Raw genomic sequence first — 19,435 nt, forward strand, 5'->3', positions numbered from 1 at the left:
TCTATTTCAAGTGTTTACATTGCACGAAAAGAATTATCCACCACTGGTCGTGTTACTGTCCAGTAGAAAGAGACCATGTGTGAGAAGTGTTTTAGGCAGGGAGTGGGACAAACTTGTAAGTAATTTAGGAGAGGATTATAGTGATGCAAGAGACAACGAATCTTCCCATCTACAGGGAATCGAGCCTATTGCAAGTACAGATTAATGAAATACCTGGCACATAAGTAGGCCTACTTGCTCATTTTCATGGAAAATATATTTCATAGCAGTGATAATGTATTTTTATCATCACAGGCAAAGCAGCTATATCCGTAAATTTACATGTTCATATTTGCGTAAAGACCACGTGGACCTCGTGGAGAGATACGAAATGTTTGTTTACGCCTATATTACTCTTTGGATGGAAGGAATTTTACATCATTTCAATTTTTTTTTTTTTAATGAGCCTTCCTAAAATGAGGGTGCGGACATTATTCGACGTCGGAGATTATTCGAGTAAATATGGTATTTACGTACCCAATGAGAAGGTCGTAAATATTGTCTACGAGTGTGTGTTGTTAGATACACATACTTGCAGGTCACCTTAATTTAACCATCTTAATCCTTTCTCATAAATCCACTACGAAGAACAGGTACTTTAGATAGTGTACAATGTACATGGAACTCTATAACTATTGATTTAATCAGGTCACTGCCTTCTCTTAACACAGTAAAAAAGTAGGATTAAAACTATATTTATCACTTTTTAATGAAACTGACAAATGAATTCAACATGCCCTATCCTATGCAAGTGTTCAACGTCAGCAAAACTGAGGTGTCCTGGAAGTACATGCCCAGTAGAACAATTTTAATGGTGCAAGAACAGAGGTCCCTAAGTCTAAAATCTTACAAAGGCTATTAGGAAGAAATGCATTCAAAGATCAAACCAGAGATGGTTTTTCACTCAAAACACACTCAAGGGCTACGGAGGATCTGCCTGCTGAATGGTGGTCAAATGAAATGGCATTCATTCTGCAGCTGTGTTCAAGCCCTACATTTGCAATAAACTGCAGTGACAAGAGACAGCAAATGTACCCTTCAAAATTCTCCTGCTTCTGGACAATGTACCAGGACATCCTACAAGTATCACTGAAACTGATGAAAATATCATATTTTTCTGCCATCAAACATCCTGTAATCCTTCCTATGCTACCTCCCTCTTGTTTATCGAGTAGGCTACTGTGTACATATTGTATTTACGCGAATAGTCCCCGTTTATTTTCATTCCATTCATTGAAAAAATATGACACAAAAATGGCAATTGACAGCATTAGAGAGGGTTGGGTAATGTTAAGCAGACCTGCATAAAGAGAGTTTGGAAGAAAATTGGCCTGGAATTTCTGATTCTAGTTATAATGATCCAGGATCAGGGTGTTATTGTAACTATAAGAGTTATTAACTCCCAACAAATTTCTTGCAGGTAATTGAAACTACCAACAGTGACAATAAAATTTCAGCAAAAGAATTATGGAAGAAAGTATCAACATAGTCTCTTTTCCAGCTCCACCTGGCTCAGGATGTTAATGGCATTTTTCCATCTTCCTCTGTTCAACCACTACTGGCGATCCTAAGCTGAGTTCCAGTTCAGGTTCCTTCTTATTACACTGTTCTTGACTGAATCCAAACCCCCTTACCCTGCGCCCACCTATTATTCTCCTTCCTTCAACCTTAGCCTCCATTATCTGTTTCAGCATCCTTCCCTTTTCCATCCTCTTAACATGTACAAAACAACTTCATTTATTTCTCTTTGTCCTTCCATGTTTTTCCCGTCATACTTATTAAAAAATTAATCTCACTGACCTGGATTTTTCTCTCCTGTCTTTTCACTGGTGCCCGGGTCTCTGCTGCATATGTCAGTATGGAACAATAACACATACATAATCTCTTTACACTTCCTAGGTACTTCTTTCTCCCAGCTCAAGTCCATCAGACTCTGGTAAAATGAAATTCCCTGTAGTACAGTTTTACTGATTCAGACTCTGGTAAAATGAAATTCCCTGTAGTACAGTTTTACTGATTTCTATGTCCAAGCCTACATTCTGCAACAGTTTCAAGGTCTTGTCAGCTGACTTTCATTGCAGGCTTACCTTCCCTTTCTCTTTCTTGTGAATACCATTGCACTGCTTCTCTCTATGCTTATTTTCATTTCATTCATCGAAAAAATATGACACAAAAATGGCAATTGACAGTATTAGAGATGTTTAAGTCTTACTGAGTTTTATAGTTTTTCAGTCTGTGGAACCTTTTGAAACAAACACCAGGGTGTAAAGCCAGATTATTTGAACACGTTTCATAAAAGTAAGTAGTTTCACGGCACATTCCTGTCACTTTCCTGTTGCTACACACAGCTTGTTCGTAGCTCGCTGGTCAAGGAAGTGTTGTCTTCCATCCAGTCTTTCTGCTTCTTCCTTGTCTGTGGCAAATGCTGACGAGTGAGACTCTTCGGAACACGATCACCAATCAGCTGCCTCCATAATCTGAGATGGTCCATGGGCTTAGCTCCAAACTTCATGTTCTTGCAGTAAATTATGTACTAATTTAGAATGGCTATTTCTAATCCCCCAAAAAACATTTTCCTCCATCATTTTAAGAGTTTTTCTTATGAATAAGTAACAGAAAAATGATTGGCTTGGTCGGCCCAGCCCATTTCCTTTGTGTAATCGCACACAAAAATTAGCTTCGGTATGTCCTTTCGTTGGTCTCCTCTTCCATATAAGCTCACAAGTTGTGTTGACATGTTATGACAAGTAGACAGCATCAAAACGACACGCATGTACTTCCACCCTAAGACCATAACATTTCTTACACGATAAGACTTTATCTCACCCACTTTCAGTTTCAGGCCCTTTCTTATATCTAGTGGATTTCTTATCCTGCCAGGAATAAGTGTACCAATAAGGTGATATTTCAGTTTCAGAAGTTCCTCAGCCAAGCTGACACTAGTGTAATATCTGTCTGTGAAAACCTTGTAACCTTCCACTGATCCCTGATCCCCCTACTGCAACAGCTAACCTGTCTATCAAATTGCAGACAATCATTGTAGTGAATGGTTTTTCAGCATAATCAAGGTTATTTACAACTGCAGTACCTTTTCCATAATAAGGAATCAAGGAATGGACATACCCAGTAGCACTATCAACCAGAACAAATATTCTTATTCCCCACTTGTTCGGTTTCTTGGGGTTGTAGGTATTGAAACTTATTTTTCCTTTGAAACCAATAGTAGACTCATCTACTGATATATTTTTGCCAGGTACGAAAAATTTGTGGAACTGCGATTGTAGGTATTTCAGAAGGTATCTGATTCTCTGTGTCCTCTTAACGGTTATAGGGCCCAATAGGTATTAGATTTGATCCTGTACTGACTTGTCTAAATCTTGTCAATACACTTCTAATGATTGAAAATTACTTTATTCATTCATACATGTTTCAGGAGCATTATGCATTCCCTTCATCAGTGAAGTCAATTCAAGGATGGGAAAGGGCTAAACTTGGGAAGGTAATGACCATGGCCTTAATTAAGCTACAGCCCCAGCATTTGCCTAGTGTGAGCATAGGAAACTAGGGTAAACCAACTTCACGGCTACCGACAGTAGGATTCAAAACCACCAATTCCTAAATGCAAGCTCACAGCTATACGACCTGAACAGTGTAGCCAACTCGCTTTGTTTGTCAACAAATGATTCACCATTTATTCTAAACCTTGTTCACTATTAAAAGATAAATGGAATACGAACAGATAACATTGGAAATTGATGCAAATGGAAACCAATAACCGAGATCAAGGCATGTATCTTTGGTTTCATCTTCTGACGTAACTTTGATTGACCGTGAGAAATCCAGGATCTAGTTCGGTCGCCTATTTGTGTAGACTATCAGCCATCCTGCACAAGCAGTCTGTTCCCCAGGGTACACCATGAGGAGGTTCAATATCCAGGAAAACTGGCGTCAAAGCTGGAGTTCTGCATGTGTGAAACACCAAGGCATCCAAGACCCCACAACTGGACTCACAGGATTTCATTTGAAGAGACACCAATGGTCTAAACTCAACCGTTTAAGAACAGGCCACGCTAGATGTAATGCCATGCTACATAATTGGGGACTTCGAGAATCCCCTGCCTGTGACTGCTGACCCCCTTTCCAGTCAGTGCAGAGTGCCCTCTGAGAAAGTATGATGGACCAGCCCAAGATATCAGTGCTACACCCTCCTTCTTAGAATGGCTACAGCAAGTGGACACTGATTTGTACAATGTGAACGCTATCAACATTCTTGTCCTTGTATACACTGTAAATTTTCTTTTTTCTTTTGTATACTTGCCATACGATAAATAAATAAATAAATAAATAAATAAATAAATAAATAAATAAATAAATAAATAAATAAGGCATGTATAGTTAGATAGGAGGAACAAAAGAAGGAACACAAACTAGGATGAACATAATGGCAGGCCAGTGTGGGAAGAGAAAGAGCAACAGAAATAGGAGACAAGGAGAAATATGAAAACACAAATGGACAAGGACAATCTCCACATCTTTATATACTGCTGTCTACAAATAGATAGGCATATAGAAGTTGTACTGCTTACAGGTCGCAGTAACCCCAGTATGGATACTGTGCATAATAAATTATAGCTTAGTCAGAACATTAAAGTCTATAATAAATCATTATCATTAGGCCTATACTGTACTGTGAGCATGCTGCTAAGACTTGCATACAAAGAGCCTATCTAGTTGTAGACAACAGTGTATGAGGACATAGAGATTGTCCTTGGTTTTTTTTTTTTTTTTTACATTTCTCCTGGTCTCCTCTTTCTATTGCTCCCTCTTCCCACACTGACCTGCCATTATGTTTGTCCTATTTTGTGTTCCTTTTCCTGTTCCTCCTATCTATATATACATATATATAAAGAGACTGTGAGTTGGTCTATATGTAACGTGTAACCTCAGAAACTACCAGACTGATTTTGAAATTTCTTTCACCATCTGAAAGATATCATTCCAGATAAAATGCGCTACATAATCCTGGAGTATCAAAAGGTTCCCTAGAGAACCATGACTGAAGTGAAAAATGGCAGCAATAATAAAACTTAAGGTTTGTATTATGCCTGTCTGTGGTTTTTCACATAAAAACTACTTGACTGATGGAACTCAAATCTGGCAAGCTTATAGCTGATACCTTTGGTTAACTCACAGGCTACTTAATATCATGCTATCTTTTAAGTGGGATATGTAGCGAAAGAAAATGTGAAGCAAGTTAGAGGAAAACTTACACTTAAGACTCTTAAAACTGAATACTCTGCCTAAATGGTCCACCAAGTGTACCTGAAATTTTATTTCCCAGAAGAAAAATTGTTTTGCTGTGTTTTGGTGCATGCTTTATCTTTGGTCTTTTTGTCTTGGTTTTGTAACCGGCAGTAGGCAAGGGGGCCTGCCAAAAATTCCCCAACCCTGACTTCACATGAGGAACGGCATATGGAGACCTCCCCATGGTGTTTCTCGGGTAAGGCAAAGAGCCATGCAATTTGTTTAAATCTTACAATGTGTATACTACTTCATACACAATTCTGTATACAATATACATTCTGTAGCAAAGCATAAGCACATCAGCTAATGTGTGTGTATATATATTTAAAATTTGATTAGACACTTGTTTGTTCCTTTCCAATATTTATAAGTGAGATTGTTATAGTTTATATACCATGAAGCAGTTACAGTTTCACTACTACAACAGAAATTTGAAGTTTCTAATGTAGCTCCTGCGGTGGATCATTGGCAGAATATCAGTTTCTGGATCTTAAGGTCGAAGCATGATAAAGGTAGTCATAATGTTATTGGCTTTACGTCCCACTAACTACTTTTATGGTTTTTGGAGATCCTCAGGTGCCGGAATTCAATCCTGCAGGAGTTCTTTTATGTGCCAGTAAATCTACAGACACAAGGCTGACATATTTGAGCACCTTCAAATACCACCGGACAGAGCCAGGATCGAACCTGCCAAGTTGGGGTCAGAAGGCCCGCCTCAAATGTCTGAGCCTCTGAGCCACTCAGCCCAGCGTAAAAGTAGTCAGGCTTTTGAAGGGAATATGGAAGTCTATTAAACACCCCATATTGTACAATGTCGACATGTAGAAGATTTATGATTACCTAATATACGTAATTACCTAAACCTAACAGTTCCACTTTTTTCTGTCACTTAGTAGAATAACGTGTAACATAAAATTGGCTCAGAAGAAGCTGAAGTAACTGTAGAAGAGACCATACTAAAATCTAAAAGAATTCTTGAAGCCCTATAGGCATCTCAGCAAATAAAGAGGTTGTTCAATACATGGCCAACAAAACAAATTTCTATCAAAGATGTATTGAAACGTGATCAGTTTGTTTGCAATGAATACTAGACTACAGTTGTAAATTGTTCCAGTAAACGTGTAGTTTCCCTCAAGTCATATAGTTTACAGGTCACAGCTACCCCAGTATCAGTGGCGGCTGGTGGTAACTGAAGCTGGGTGCTGCACCAAAATTTTCAATGTCATTTTTATATGAGAAGCGTACAGAAATAGGTAACAAAAAACTATTATCACCAAGTCGTCGTCATCATCGGTTTGCCCTTCCAGTGAGCCGGGTAGGGTGTTTGAAAACGAGCGTCTTCCAAAGTTGCCTATTCAAAAACATTTCGTTGTCCAAGACACATTCCCAATTCCATCCTCTTCTCTCCACGTCTTCCCTCAGTTGGTCCATCCATCTTCTTCTTGGTCTTCCAGTTGGTCTTCTACCTGTTATTCTCTTTTCCAAATAAGCACATGGTAACCTTGTGCTATTCATTTAAGCCTAGATGACCTACGTCTTTCCTCCATCGATTCGTTTAGACCTAGGTTAGATCGGATCTCATCATTTTTCACATGATCAAGTTGGGTCTTTTGGAGGGCAGTTCTAAGAAATTTCATTTTACAAGCTTGAATCCTACTACAATCCTTTGATGTTAAGTGTGCAAGTTTCCAGAGAATATGTAAGGATGGGAATGAAATATGACTTGTACAGGGTCATTTTTGTTCTTTGTGGGACCTTCTCATCCCATAGTAGGTGTCTAATGATACTGTAAAAGTTAGAGCCTTTGGTTACTCTGTTTGTTATCTCTATCTCAGCTCTGTTATTACTAGCCATTACGCTTCCTAAATAACTGAATTGGTGTACTACTTCATCTTGGTGGTCCTGTTTTTTTATGTTGCATTCTGTATTATGTCTGCTGATTTCCAATGCTGTTTTTGATGGGTTCAATTTCATTCCATAATCATCAAACTTCTTACACCATGCATTCAGATTATTTTGCACTCCCTTCTCTGTTTCATTTCATCCCATATTTCCACATCGTCTACAAACACCAGAGCCTGAAGATCTTTATTACCTTTTCCTTTTAGTTCATTTAAAATGGTATCCATAACTGCTATGAATAGAAGAGGTGATAAGGCACTTCCCTGTTGTACTCCTTTGGTTGTATTGAACCATTCAGAGTGACCATCTCCATTTCTGACACAGCTTTTACAATTAGTATATAGCATTTGGATCTTCCTAACAAGGTACTCCGGTACACCAAGGTTTCTAAGACTTTTCCAAATAGTTGATCTAGGAACATTATCATACGCCTTTTCAAGTTCCATAAACACAATAATTAGGTCTTTTCCTCTTTCCCGGTGTTTCTCTGCCAACATCCTCAAACCTAATATCAGATCTGTTGTGCTTCTTCCAGTCCTAAAGCCATGTTGTTCCTCTTCTAAGATAGGCTCTAGTATATCCCTTACTCCGGCTTCAATTATTTTCTCCATAATTAAGGCCATGTGATAAGAGGGTAATGCCTCTGTAATTTTCACTTTTCCTTCTACTCCCTTTCTTAAAGATAGGAACTATCACCCCTTTTGTCCAATCTTCAAGTATTTCGTTATCCTTCCATATTGTTCTGAGAAATCTATACAGCCACCGTATTCCTGGCAGACCAGCAGCTTTAATCATGTCAGCTGTAATTTCATCAGCTCCTGCTGACTTACCACTTCTCATCCTATGGAGAGCTTGCTCTACTTCTGTCCATGTAATTGGGATATCTTCCTCTATTGTTTTCTGTCCTACATCCTCAACAGAGATCTCTTTACGGCCATTTAGGAGCTTGTCAAAATACTGCCCCATTGTGTCCGTGATATCTTTCATATTGCGAACTATATTCCTATCTGCTGTCTCCAGAGCTCTAATTGCTTCTTTATCTGATCTTTTACTTTTTACTATTCCATATATTATTTTTATACTCCCTTTACTGTCTTCTTCCAGTTTAGTTGTAAATTCTTTCCAACTTTTCTCTTTTTCTTCCCATACAATTTTCTTGACTCCCAACTTTCTGTATCTATATTCCTTTACCATCTCTTCCAATTTTTATTCGGTCGCTGTTGATTCTTCTGTCAGACTTAGCCACATCAAGAACTTTTTTGGCTTTATTCCTTTTCATTATGGCTTCTTTCACTTTATCATTCCACCAAGATGTTCTTTTCTCTCTCACTCTTCTGCTTGTTCTTCCACATATTTTATCTGCGATACCAACCAGACTTGCCTTAAAATCATTCCATTCTTCATTAACTTTCTTTGTGTCTGTTATTGGTATTTTACCTCTGATTTCCTCTTGGAACTGCTGTTTGACTTCCACATCTTTCAATTTCCAGTCTTTAATTCGTGGTTTTTTTCTTCTTGTTTACTTTAATAATAGGTTTGGTGACTCTTAGGTCTGCAATGAGGAGTCTATGGTCACTAAGGCTCTCACTAGGTATCACTTTTATATCATGCACCTTTTCTCCACTTGACCTATCTGTGATGATAAGGTCTATCACTGATCTATACTGACCATCCCATCTGTATCTCGTTATCTTGTGGCTATCCCGTTTCTGAAACCACGAGATCTTCACCAGAAGTTGGTTTCGTGCACATAGATCAAGCAGAAGTTCACCCTCCTCATTTCTATTACCAAATCCATATGGACCAATAATGCCTTCATAACCTGACCTATCAGTTCCTACCTGGGCATTAAAATCCCCAATTATCATTATGTTCTCTTCATCAATGATGTCCTCTAGTTTTTCTAGGAAGCTTGCTTTTTGGTCATCGCTACAACCCTGCTGGGGAGCATAAACTTGGAATACAGTTTGAGTTTCTCCATTTAAGCATATTTTAGCTTTGATTAATCTCTCATTGATGAAGGAGACATCTGTTACACTATCAATGTCTTTATGGAGTATGAAACCAACTCCATTCCTTGCCACTGCAGGATTACCACTCCAGTATAATTTATATTCGTCCTCTAACATTCTTGTGTTGCAACCTTTCCATTTGGTTTCACTTAGCCTTAGGATGTGAATATGTCTACGGTTCATTAAATCCGTGATTTTGTTGCATTTTCCTTTTAGAGTCATAACATTTAAGGTTCCAATCCAAAGCTTGTTTCTATGATCGGTTCTTCTTGTGCATCTTGAATGAACATCGGACATGACATCGTCATTAGTTCCAAGAGTACTTGAAGTATTGTTGACATTTAGAATATGTTTCTTTCCGAGGCTCGTTTCCGCTTTGAAAGCAACTGCATTGTCCTGTACTGACTTGCTAGGCCTAACGTACTAGAGGATTTTCTTTCAGGGTGGTCTCCCTTAGCCTTTGGCAGTCCCCTGCCTCACTGCAAGGCAGCAGCTGATGAATTTATGTGTTATTTCCCACACAAAGGTCTCATCTTATCCAACCTCTGCTCGCAGCTATTGATTTTCCCTTAGTTTGCTTGGTTTGGTATCGGCCGCCAGACCCTCGGCCAGACAGTCACAGGTAGTACCGTCTACTGTCGCATACGATAGCAGAATATATTCTATTAAAACTGAAATATAACTGGTAATTAAAACACAGGAAATAACAGGCTAATTATACAGTATAATTACAATTATTCTTACTAACATGAATTGAAAATTTGCCCTGCTGCTTTTTCACAGATGCAAAATTTTGGTAACATTGTGGGTGGTCCAGAATGGCATACCCTAGTGGCATGGAAAAAAATCACCACTGCGAGAGGAGAGAAAGCAGGAATGAAGTCATCTCCATAGTATGCAATCTAACATGGACATTTGGAATTGTTTCTTGATAGGGGGCATGCTGGTCTCCTGCAACACCCAAGGACTGATACTGGTGAGCGTGCTAGCTGATGCTATACAGAGTTAGGCTCATCCCTGCTAAAATTACATTGCCCCCACGCTGTCCGTTTGGGAGTTACCGTAGCAAATCAAAACCCTTGAGTTTGATTCAAAGCTAGCATCATTTATTGGTCCATTACGAAGCATTAGTACATCAAATGACCAATGATGGTTGATTTTAACATATTTTAGAATAAATGTTAGGTTTATTAAAGTAAAAATTTAGAAGAAAAGATGACAAAATGAAGTATCAAATTACAGGGAGTTGTGCAACACTGCAACAATACCGCCCACTGCCACTGCTCAGCGTGGATACTGTGCAATAATAAAACAGAACATAATAATCATCTTTCAATTCTATGACAGCATATGATCACTTTAGTCAGTCCATTATCCAAGTCTATTCAAAGGGAGGACTTGTGGTCGTCCCAGTACTTTTCCATGCATTCTGCCCTTTCTGGTGTTGAAAATATTTGTGTTGTGAGTTTGTTACTTGTGAGTGCAAAGCAGATGTTTGTGTTATGGATTTTTTGTTTACTTTTACCTTATCTGTTAAGTCTTCTGGAGTAAGGCCAATTTCCTTATTATAATGTAACTTACAATAAATCATTATGATTATACTTAAGGCATAATGCAAGAACTTCTGTAGGCATATATATACCGGGTGGTCCACCAGCCCCTTGCGATCCAGTTTTATGCATCCCTTCACAGTTACTACAATTCTGAAAGACATCGGTCCCTTTGCCTAAACTAGGGTAATATAACGAGATGTGTGTTTACGGGCTAGAAAACAGCAGGAATTGTGAGCACCACTATTAATTCATTATGGGTACCTCGAATGAACCTGTAAAACGAGTACAGATATGCAAAACACGTACTTTAAAACAGGAGATAGACGTAGAGACCAGGAGCACGGTACTGTATAAGCTGAGAAGTAGGCGCCGTAGGTCAAGTGTCGCAGTAGCTCCACGGCAAGCGGGCGGGGAGATTTGTTATAGTGGACAGTGCTCGAGGTACGAGGTTCGAATCCCACATAAGCATTTTTTTTTAACAGCCAGTTGCCTGGAATGTGGTAAGGTTGCATACTTGATAGCTTCCAAGGACTGATTTGTTTATTTGACCCTGTAAAAGACCGCATGTATCATTGCATTAATTATGGTGCTGGGTTGGACGAGGATGTGGAGATGGTTTGTGGCCAGTATAAGCTGGGAAGTGGGTGCCGTAGGTCAAGTGTCGCAGTAGCTCACATGGCTAGCGTGCGGTAGGATGTGTGACAGTTGACAGTGCGTTAGGGTTAGAAGGTTCAAGTTCCATGCAAGTATTTTTTTTTTTAAAGTCAGTTACCTGGGATGTGGCAAGGTTGTATACTTAATACTGGTACTTTTCACAAAGGGCCATTTGTATGGAGCTGGGTTGATAGAGGCTAGGAAACATGTGACAGGATTTCAGTTATCCACGACGTTTAACGCAGCTCCTGCTTGAACCGACTACCTCCATGGTCAATCCAAAGCTGCGCACCTGGGATGTGGTAAGGTTGCATACTTGATAACTTCCAAGGACTGATTTGTTTATTTGACCCTGTAAAAGACCGCATGTACCGTTGCATTGGGTATGGTGCCGGGGTGGACGAGGAGATGATGGTCTGTTGCTAGTTAGCTACGTTGTACAATTTCAATGCTTCATAGACCCCAGGTAGGGCAAAGTATGCCCCATTGGAACGATAACAACATGCAATGGCAGGTAACTATGTAGCCTGCGCGAACTCCCCTCCTTCAAAGCAATTCACAAAACAAAGTTTATTCACTCCCTCGAGATGTATTCCAGCGATGAGTATGTGGATATGGATCATGGAAAAGCTAGAGGGAATGCATACCAGGCACAACGCCTGTACAAAGAACGCTTATCTGGATAGACGACAACCGACAGACATGACATTTCGGAGTGTGGAAAGACGCCTGCGGGATACTGCATCCCTGGGAAGGACACAAGACTGTTCGAGATCCTGTGATGCCTGCTGACGATGAAAAGGTTGTGTTTGACGCTATCCAGCGTAACGCTCATACTAGCATACGGGCCAATGCACAGGAGACGAACATCAGCCGAGCGTCTGTTATGCGGATATTGCATACCCACCGGTTTCCCCCTTACCATATGCACTAACACCATGAGCTCCATGGTCATGATTTCGATGCCAGGGTGGCATTCTGTCAATGGATCCTACAGCATGTGAACACTGATCCTGCTTTTCTAGTGACTCCCTTATTTACGGACGAAGCACGATTCCACAACAATGGAACTGTTAATCGCCATAATATGCATTACTGGAGTGTGGATAATCCCCAATCGGTATGACAGACAGCTTTTCAGGTACACTGGGGCATGAATGTGGAATCATGGGTGATCACCTCATCAGTCCCTGTATCTTTGAGGGCCATCTGACCAGCCAACGCTATCTGCGGTTTCTCCAAGATGAACTACCACCGTTTTTGGAACATGTGCCACTCCTTGACTGCTACCGGATGTGGTTTCAAGAGCTCCACCGCACGTGGTGGTGGTCGTCTGGAACCATCTCCATGCGACGTATCCTGATAAATTGATAGGAAGGGGACGACCTGTCTGCTGGCCCGCCTGATCGCCCAATCTTATCCCCCGGGATTTTTTTTCTGTGGGGCCATGTAAAACAACTGGTGTATGCACAGAAGGCACCCAGTCCTTTGTCACCTTAGACAGAGCATCACCAAGGCATGCCGTCCGCCTCCGTAGCGTAACGGTTAGTGTTATTAGCTGCCGTCCTCGGGGGCCCGGGTTCGATTCCCGGTACTGCCAGGAATTTAAAACTGGCAGGAGGGCTGGTATGTGGTTGAAATGGTACATGCAGCTCACCTCCAATGGGGGTGTGCCTGAAAAGAGCTGCACCACCTCAGGATGAGGACACGAGTTTACTTTTTTTTACCAAGGCATGCCGATCCGTTTTGCCAGAGATGTTGCAATGGGCCAGGCGGTCCTTACAACATGGCGCGCAGCTTTGGATTGACCATGGAGGTAGTCGGTTCAAGCAGGAGCTGCGTTAAACGTCGTGGATAATTGAAATCCTGTCACATGTTTTCTAGCCTCTATCAACCCAGCTCCATACAAATGGCCCTTTGTGAAAAATACCAGTATTAAGTATACAACCTTGAACATCCCAAGCAACTGGCTGTTAAAAAAATTCTTATGTGAGATTCGAACCTCCTACCTCGAGCACTGTCCTCTATCACATATCTCCTCGCCCGCTTGCTATGTGACACTTGACCTACAGCGCCCACTTCCCAGCCTATACAGTACCGTGCTCCCACCTCCTGTTTTAAAGTACGTGTTCTGCACATCTGAACTCGTTTTACGGGTTCATTCGAGGTACCCATAATGAACTGATAGTGGCGCTCACAATTCCTGCTGTCTTCTAGCCCGTAAACACACATCTTGTTATATTACACCGGTTTAGGGAGAGGGACCGCTGACTTTCAGGATTTTAGTAAATGTGAAGGGATGCATAAAACTGGATCGCAAGGGGCTGGTGGGCCACCCGATATACAGACAGCAAAAACACTATCACAATCATGCCAGAGTGTTGAATTCATAAAGTGGCAGGAAACTAAGCCGTGTAAGTTCTGTACTTTTCTAGAGCATAAATGTAAAGTATTAAAAACATTTTATCACAGTACATCTGACTGCTTGTACAACTAAAATTGCAAACACAACAAATGTCGAACTTCGAATTTCCAGTTGATGACAACCAGAATGATATCAATATTTTTCTCATTCATTTATGTACTATTTCAGGCTTTGCTAATCTTCGTTACTATCAGTGCAGTGCCATTTACACTGAAATAAAAGAATGTTCTTTGCAATTAGGATGCATTTCACAGTCTGCTGAAGAAGAATGCTAAAGATTCCAAATGGTAAAATAAATCAAATTTAACCTTTTCCGGTCCAATGTCGAGATGACCTCGACATCATGGTTTATTGTAACTGGTCCAACGTTGAGGTGTACGTTGAGGTCACCTCGACATTGTTTCGTTCTATTTAAGAAATTATTTATTGAAGTTGTTTGACCTGAATGAGGTCGATCGATATCCCCGATGTTTCTAGAGCAAATTTTTGTGCACAAAGGAAGCCATTCTTTTATCTCCATGGAAATAATACGAGATATATGTAGCCGTGTATCGCCATGGTTACCCGCGGCCTGTCAGCTGTATTTTGTTTACATTGAGTAGTGTGCACACGTGTTGTACTAGGCGTGTTTATCTGTGAATGCGAATTCTCTCAGTTGAATTTGTGATATAAAAGCGGCAAATATGAATAAAGGAGATATACATATGCACGTTTATTTAGACAGCAATGAAGATAATTATTCATTTGAATTAGGCGAAGAGTTGAGAACTGTCAAGTGAAGATGAAAGTGAAGTGAACTCCAGCATTGCAAGTGAAATTTCAGCGACAGGACCTGTGCGTAAAAAATCACGGAATGATCCCGGACCATCATATGCTGTTTCTGAAGATTCAGAAGAGGAAGTTCCAGTATCTGCTACAAAAGCAAGAAGACACACGAAGGTAATGAGCCGGGGTGGAGGAAGGGATACGGCACACGGCAATGATGACGCTTCTCAGATCAGTGTTGATCATTTGAGTAACAGTGATGCTGAAAATACTTTCACACGTACAAATGGGAATGCAAATGACAATAGTGTTTACCGGAATGTAACATTTCATGACAGTGAGCCTCCTACACCAACTTATTCATTAGGTCAGAAAACTCAAGTACCGCAGATTCCTCCCAGCTGTATCACTCCACTTCAGCTTTTTATGTTATTTATCACTCCTGCACTGATGACTTTTTTGTAAACCTGAAAGTAATTCACTAGACTCATGTTTATGTGATATAATAATCATAATAATGTTATAATATAGTAACTAATAAAAGATCTGAGTTTAATCTGACTAGGTAAAAATGTGCACAATTAATTTGGACCAGACTGTCATAACATGTGACAGAAAATTGGACTGCAAAGGGTTAATGTCTAATTTAAGAGACATGGGAGCGTACTAGACAAGCAGCCCTAGTAGAAATTCATTTCACAAGCTTGCAGCTGAATTAAAATATTGCCTCAGAGTCAGGAATTTCTTAACACTGCTTATCAAGTCATAAATCATTCAAAATTAAAACGATACAAAATAATAATGATGTGTGGCTTCTGGAGAGTCCTGGTGTAGGTCTTGCGAGTTGACACCGTATAGACAACCTGCATGTGTGCTAGGATGGAGGCCTACTTACGATGAAATCTAATGTTGAAAAGAGCACTAACACCCAACGCCCGAGGCAAAGGAATTAACCAATGAAAGTTAAAATGCCCAACCTGACCGGGAATCAAACCCAGGACCCCTTGGACCAAAGGCCAGCATGTTAACTATTTAGCCATAGAGCCGGACGCTATACAAAATGATAACACAAGAAGGAAAACAGGTAAGCTCTAAAGCTACATTACTACACCAAACTAAGTGTGACCATAACATGGGTTGCAAAAACAAGGAAAAACCACATAGGAAACTGGGATCATTCCAAAGAGACCTGGAACAGAAAGTTATTTCACAAGAAGGTTGACAAATTCAACGGGTTCCAGGAAGACAAAAGCAGCCTACAAGGGACAAGAGCATCTGGTCAGAGGAAAGAAGGAACCTTGGCAAAAATGAAGAAATTTTAGATGAATAACAGACTAAGCAGCAAACCAATTGCATTTTGTGGTCCACAAAAGACCTGTACACTGCAAATGTATCCATCCATGAAGAGTTATAACTGTATCATTACTCCAGCCCTGTTGACAAGACTTTCACACCCGCGGAACGACTGTCGTTTGTTTACACGCTCGCAGCCTTCTCGGGAAGGATGTTGTCAAGCGGCACTGAGTGCAGTCAAACTCTGTACTTAGGAAACGATGGTTAGGATACAACCTAGACAAGACCATTGGTCTGGAGTGGTTCTTGCCGTGTGGACGTTAGGATAGGAACTGAGCAAGACCTGTAATATAGGGACAAGCAAAAGGGGGTCTGGGGGCGTAAACCCCTAGGTTAGAAGCCGTGAAGCAGCCCTAGGCCTCTAGTTTCGTGTGGAAATGCAACTGGTCTGGAATGGTTCTTGCCATGCGGATGTTAGGATAGGATCTGGACAAGACCTATAATAGCCTATAGGAACAAGCAAAGGGGAGTCTGGGGGCATCCCAGGTTAGAAGCCGCGAAGTGGCCCTAGACCTGTTACATTTCCTTGCACTTTTATTGTGCTGGGGTTGGTAACGGATTATAATTGATGATGCTGATGATGCTTGTTGTTTTAAGGGGCCTAACATCGAAAGACATCGGCCCCGGATTACGATTAGCATAATTGATGAGAACAAGATCATGTGCCACTTTACATTAGCCAATAGAAATGCAAGTAGCTATTTCAGAAATGAAAATGGCATGTAATACTCTTCTTTACGTTATAAAAGTAAATGTACTTCTTGGGGCGGGATGGTGGGTTCCTGGACATCACAATGAACACATCTCTCCTCTGGGATGCACTCCAAGTAAGATTTCATTAATTTACACTTACTTATAACATTAGAAATATGTCAACAGGGCTGGAGTAATACCATAATTGTTATGGTGTTTTTCAATGTAACAAAATTAAACAAAACTCTTTCATAAGCCTACAAATCTTGGAGCTTACCACTTACATGAATGATTTCACTATATCAGGATCTATTTCACCATTCAAACTGTCGAAGTATTTCTTCAGATCTTGGTCACAATGTTCAAACACCAGTATCAGCTTTTTGTCACTATGCAAGACATCGTACAAACGAACGATATTTTTATGCTTCAATTCCTTAAGCAGGCAAATTTCTCGAAGAGCAGATGATGGAACACCCTGCAATCACTGCACATAATGAAACCCAAAACATGGTACATAACCTATATTCTTATGTAATACTTCTGACAAAATGTAAAATAAAACATCTAGAAGTTAACTAAATGGAAAGAACCTCATTTATTACACCATGATAAAAAGAAATATTTTAAGGACAAGCACCACCTGTACTAAATTACACATTTACCTCGTCGTCATCGTCCAACCTCACTCTCTTGAGGGCAACAATTTCGTGAGTTTCACGATTTTTTGCTTTAAACACAGTGCCATATGTACCTGAAACGTTAATAAAATACTATCTGCCACAAAAATACAACCAAATAACATCAAATACGATTATAACCTTACTTTCGTACTAATCGTTTCACTACAGTAAATGTAACCAAACATCTTTCCGACTTCGAGTAACTTTACACTTCAACAATAACCGAATATTAGTTTACCTTCTCCTATTTTTTCTAACTTCTCATACTTTTGCATATTCAAAAACACACGCTGGAAAGACAACTGTCAGTGGTCAGTGCATCAACAACAACCCGAGGTCACAAGCACCTAGGAGAATAAAATAAAATACGCATCAATTATTCCTGAAAACTTTAATCAATATCGTAAAGACCAACTATTTATGTTTAAGTTAATAAATTACCTAACTAGAAAGAACAGAGTAAAGCAATATTCCGAAGGAAATCGACCTTCTAGTATTGCAATGGCGTATGGCTTTCAGTGCCGGGAGATCTCAAGATGGGTTCGGCCCGCCAGGTGCAGGTCTTTTGAATTGATGCTCGTAGGCAACCTGCGCGTCGTGATGAGGATGAAATGATGATGAAGACAACACATACATCCAGCCCCCGTGCCAGGCCGGACAGTATTGCAATATTCCATGAAAACAGGAGAATAGGATCCGACCAAACTTGGAGCTAGTATTGATCGTTATGTACACTTCTTGTGTGTATAAAGCCAAGACCGACTCCAATCCTCAGACCCACGGTATCCCCTGCCTGTCGTAAGAGGCGATTAAAAGGGACCCCAGGGGCTCTGAACTTTGGAGCGTGGGTTAGCGACCACGGGGCCCTTAGCTGAGTCCTGACATTGCTTCCACCTTCTTGTGCCAGGTTCCTCATTGTCATCTATCCCATCCGACCTCCTTTTGTCAAATCTTGTTCTTTTCCGACCCCGACGGTATTACGTATGGAGGCCTAGGGAGTCTTTCATTTTCACGCCCTTCGTGGCCCTTGTCTTCCTTTCGCCGATATCTTCATTTTTCGAAGTGTCGGATCCCTTCCATTTTTTCCCTCTGATTAGTGTTATATAGAGGATGGTTGCCTAGTTGTACCAAATACAGTAGTTAGGCCCCATTCACAATGCAAACGTAACCGTAAACTTAACGACGTAACGTAACCGTAAAATTAACGTAAAATTTGTGGTATTCACAATGGAGGAACGTAACATTAACGTAAAGAGTACACAGCAGCCAATCAAAACAGTGCCATGTTATTTAGTACGGAAGTCAGGTTTTGGGCTATCTCGCAGTTTTATATTTCAATAACCCGATGGAATCAAACAACGTGGTAGCGGAATCCATATTACTTCAAACATCTATTGCTTTGCTCCTGGGAGCTGTGTACGCCTACGGTACCTGAAAAGGCGATCTAAACAACGGTGCATAAAATGGGTTCATCCCTTGAATCAAAAAAGGTTATCTCAGGGCGATTTCGGTAATCTACTGTAAGAAATGACCCTCATCAGTTCGTTTTGGACATGCGGATGAAACCTGAACTGTTTGCCTTTCTTACGATTTGCTTCCCCTTTTGTAATAAAAAGAAATGTAAAAGGTCTCCTTTATCGACATCTATGACCGTATCTATCACACCCCGATGAGATATTTGGATCTATTTGTTTGGATGATATCGTTTTCGTAAACTAGTAGTCCGTCATAATGTTAAGAAATATACAGGGACACTGTTTTATTTATGACAGGGATTGTCTCTCGTCCGTTTGCCAGCGCTGCGAGCTTGTCTCCCGCCATTTATTTTGCAGATTTCATTACTACAGGATATTAATTTCCACCTATTATTTTTCGGTACAGCGTATTTGTAATTCTTTTTCCTTCTATCATACATAGCCTATACATAAAGATTATTTTGAAAGAGAATTACAAGTGTTTCGTCGAAAGAAGTCATTATATCGTGCACAACACACAATGTTTACCTCTGCTCTGATTGGCTGGTTCTTAAACTTAACGTAAAATTAACCGCAA

At 40.3% G+C, this 19,435-nt stretch overlaps 1 protein-coding gene across 1 annotated transcript in view; it reads right to left on the minus strand.

Moving 5' to 3' along the window:
• Cdk5 (Cyclin-dependent kinase 5) overlaps positions 1-18,089 on the minus strand; it is a 104,902-nt gene extending 86,813 nt beyond the window's left edge. The window contains exons 1-4 of the mRNA XM_067137653.2: positions 17,825-18,089; positions 17,622-17,730; positions 17,366-17,454; positions 16,985-17,178 (exon numbers count right to left, since the gene is read on the minus strand). Of these exons, the coding sequence (XP_066993754.1) occupies positions 16,985-17,178; positions 17,366-17,454; positions 17,622-17,658 (320 nt within the window). The 5' untranslated portion in view covers positions 17,659-17,730; positions 17,825-18,089. The remainder of the gene's footprint in view (positions 1-16,984; positions 17,179-17,365; positions 17,455-17,621; positions 17,731-17,824) is intronic.
• Positions 18,090-19,435: the final 1,346 nt, after the last annotated feature.

The sequence above is a fragment of the Anabrus simplex genome, chromosome 1 (genome assembly GCF_040414725.1).
Source record: "Anabrus simplex isolate iqAnaSimp1 chromosome 1, ASM4041472v1, whole genome shotgun sequence".
In the NCBI taxonomy this organism is placed as follows: domain Eukaryota; kingdom Metazoa; phylum Arthropoda; class Insecta; order Orthoptera; family Tettigoniidae; genus Anabrus; species Anabrus simplex.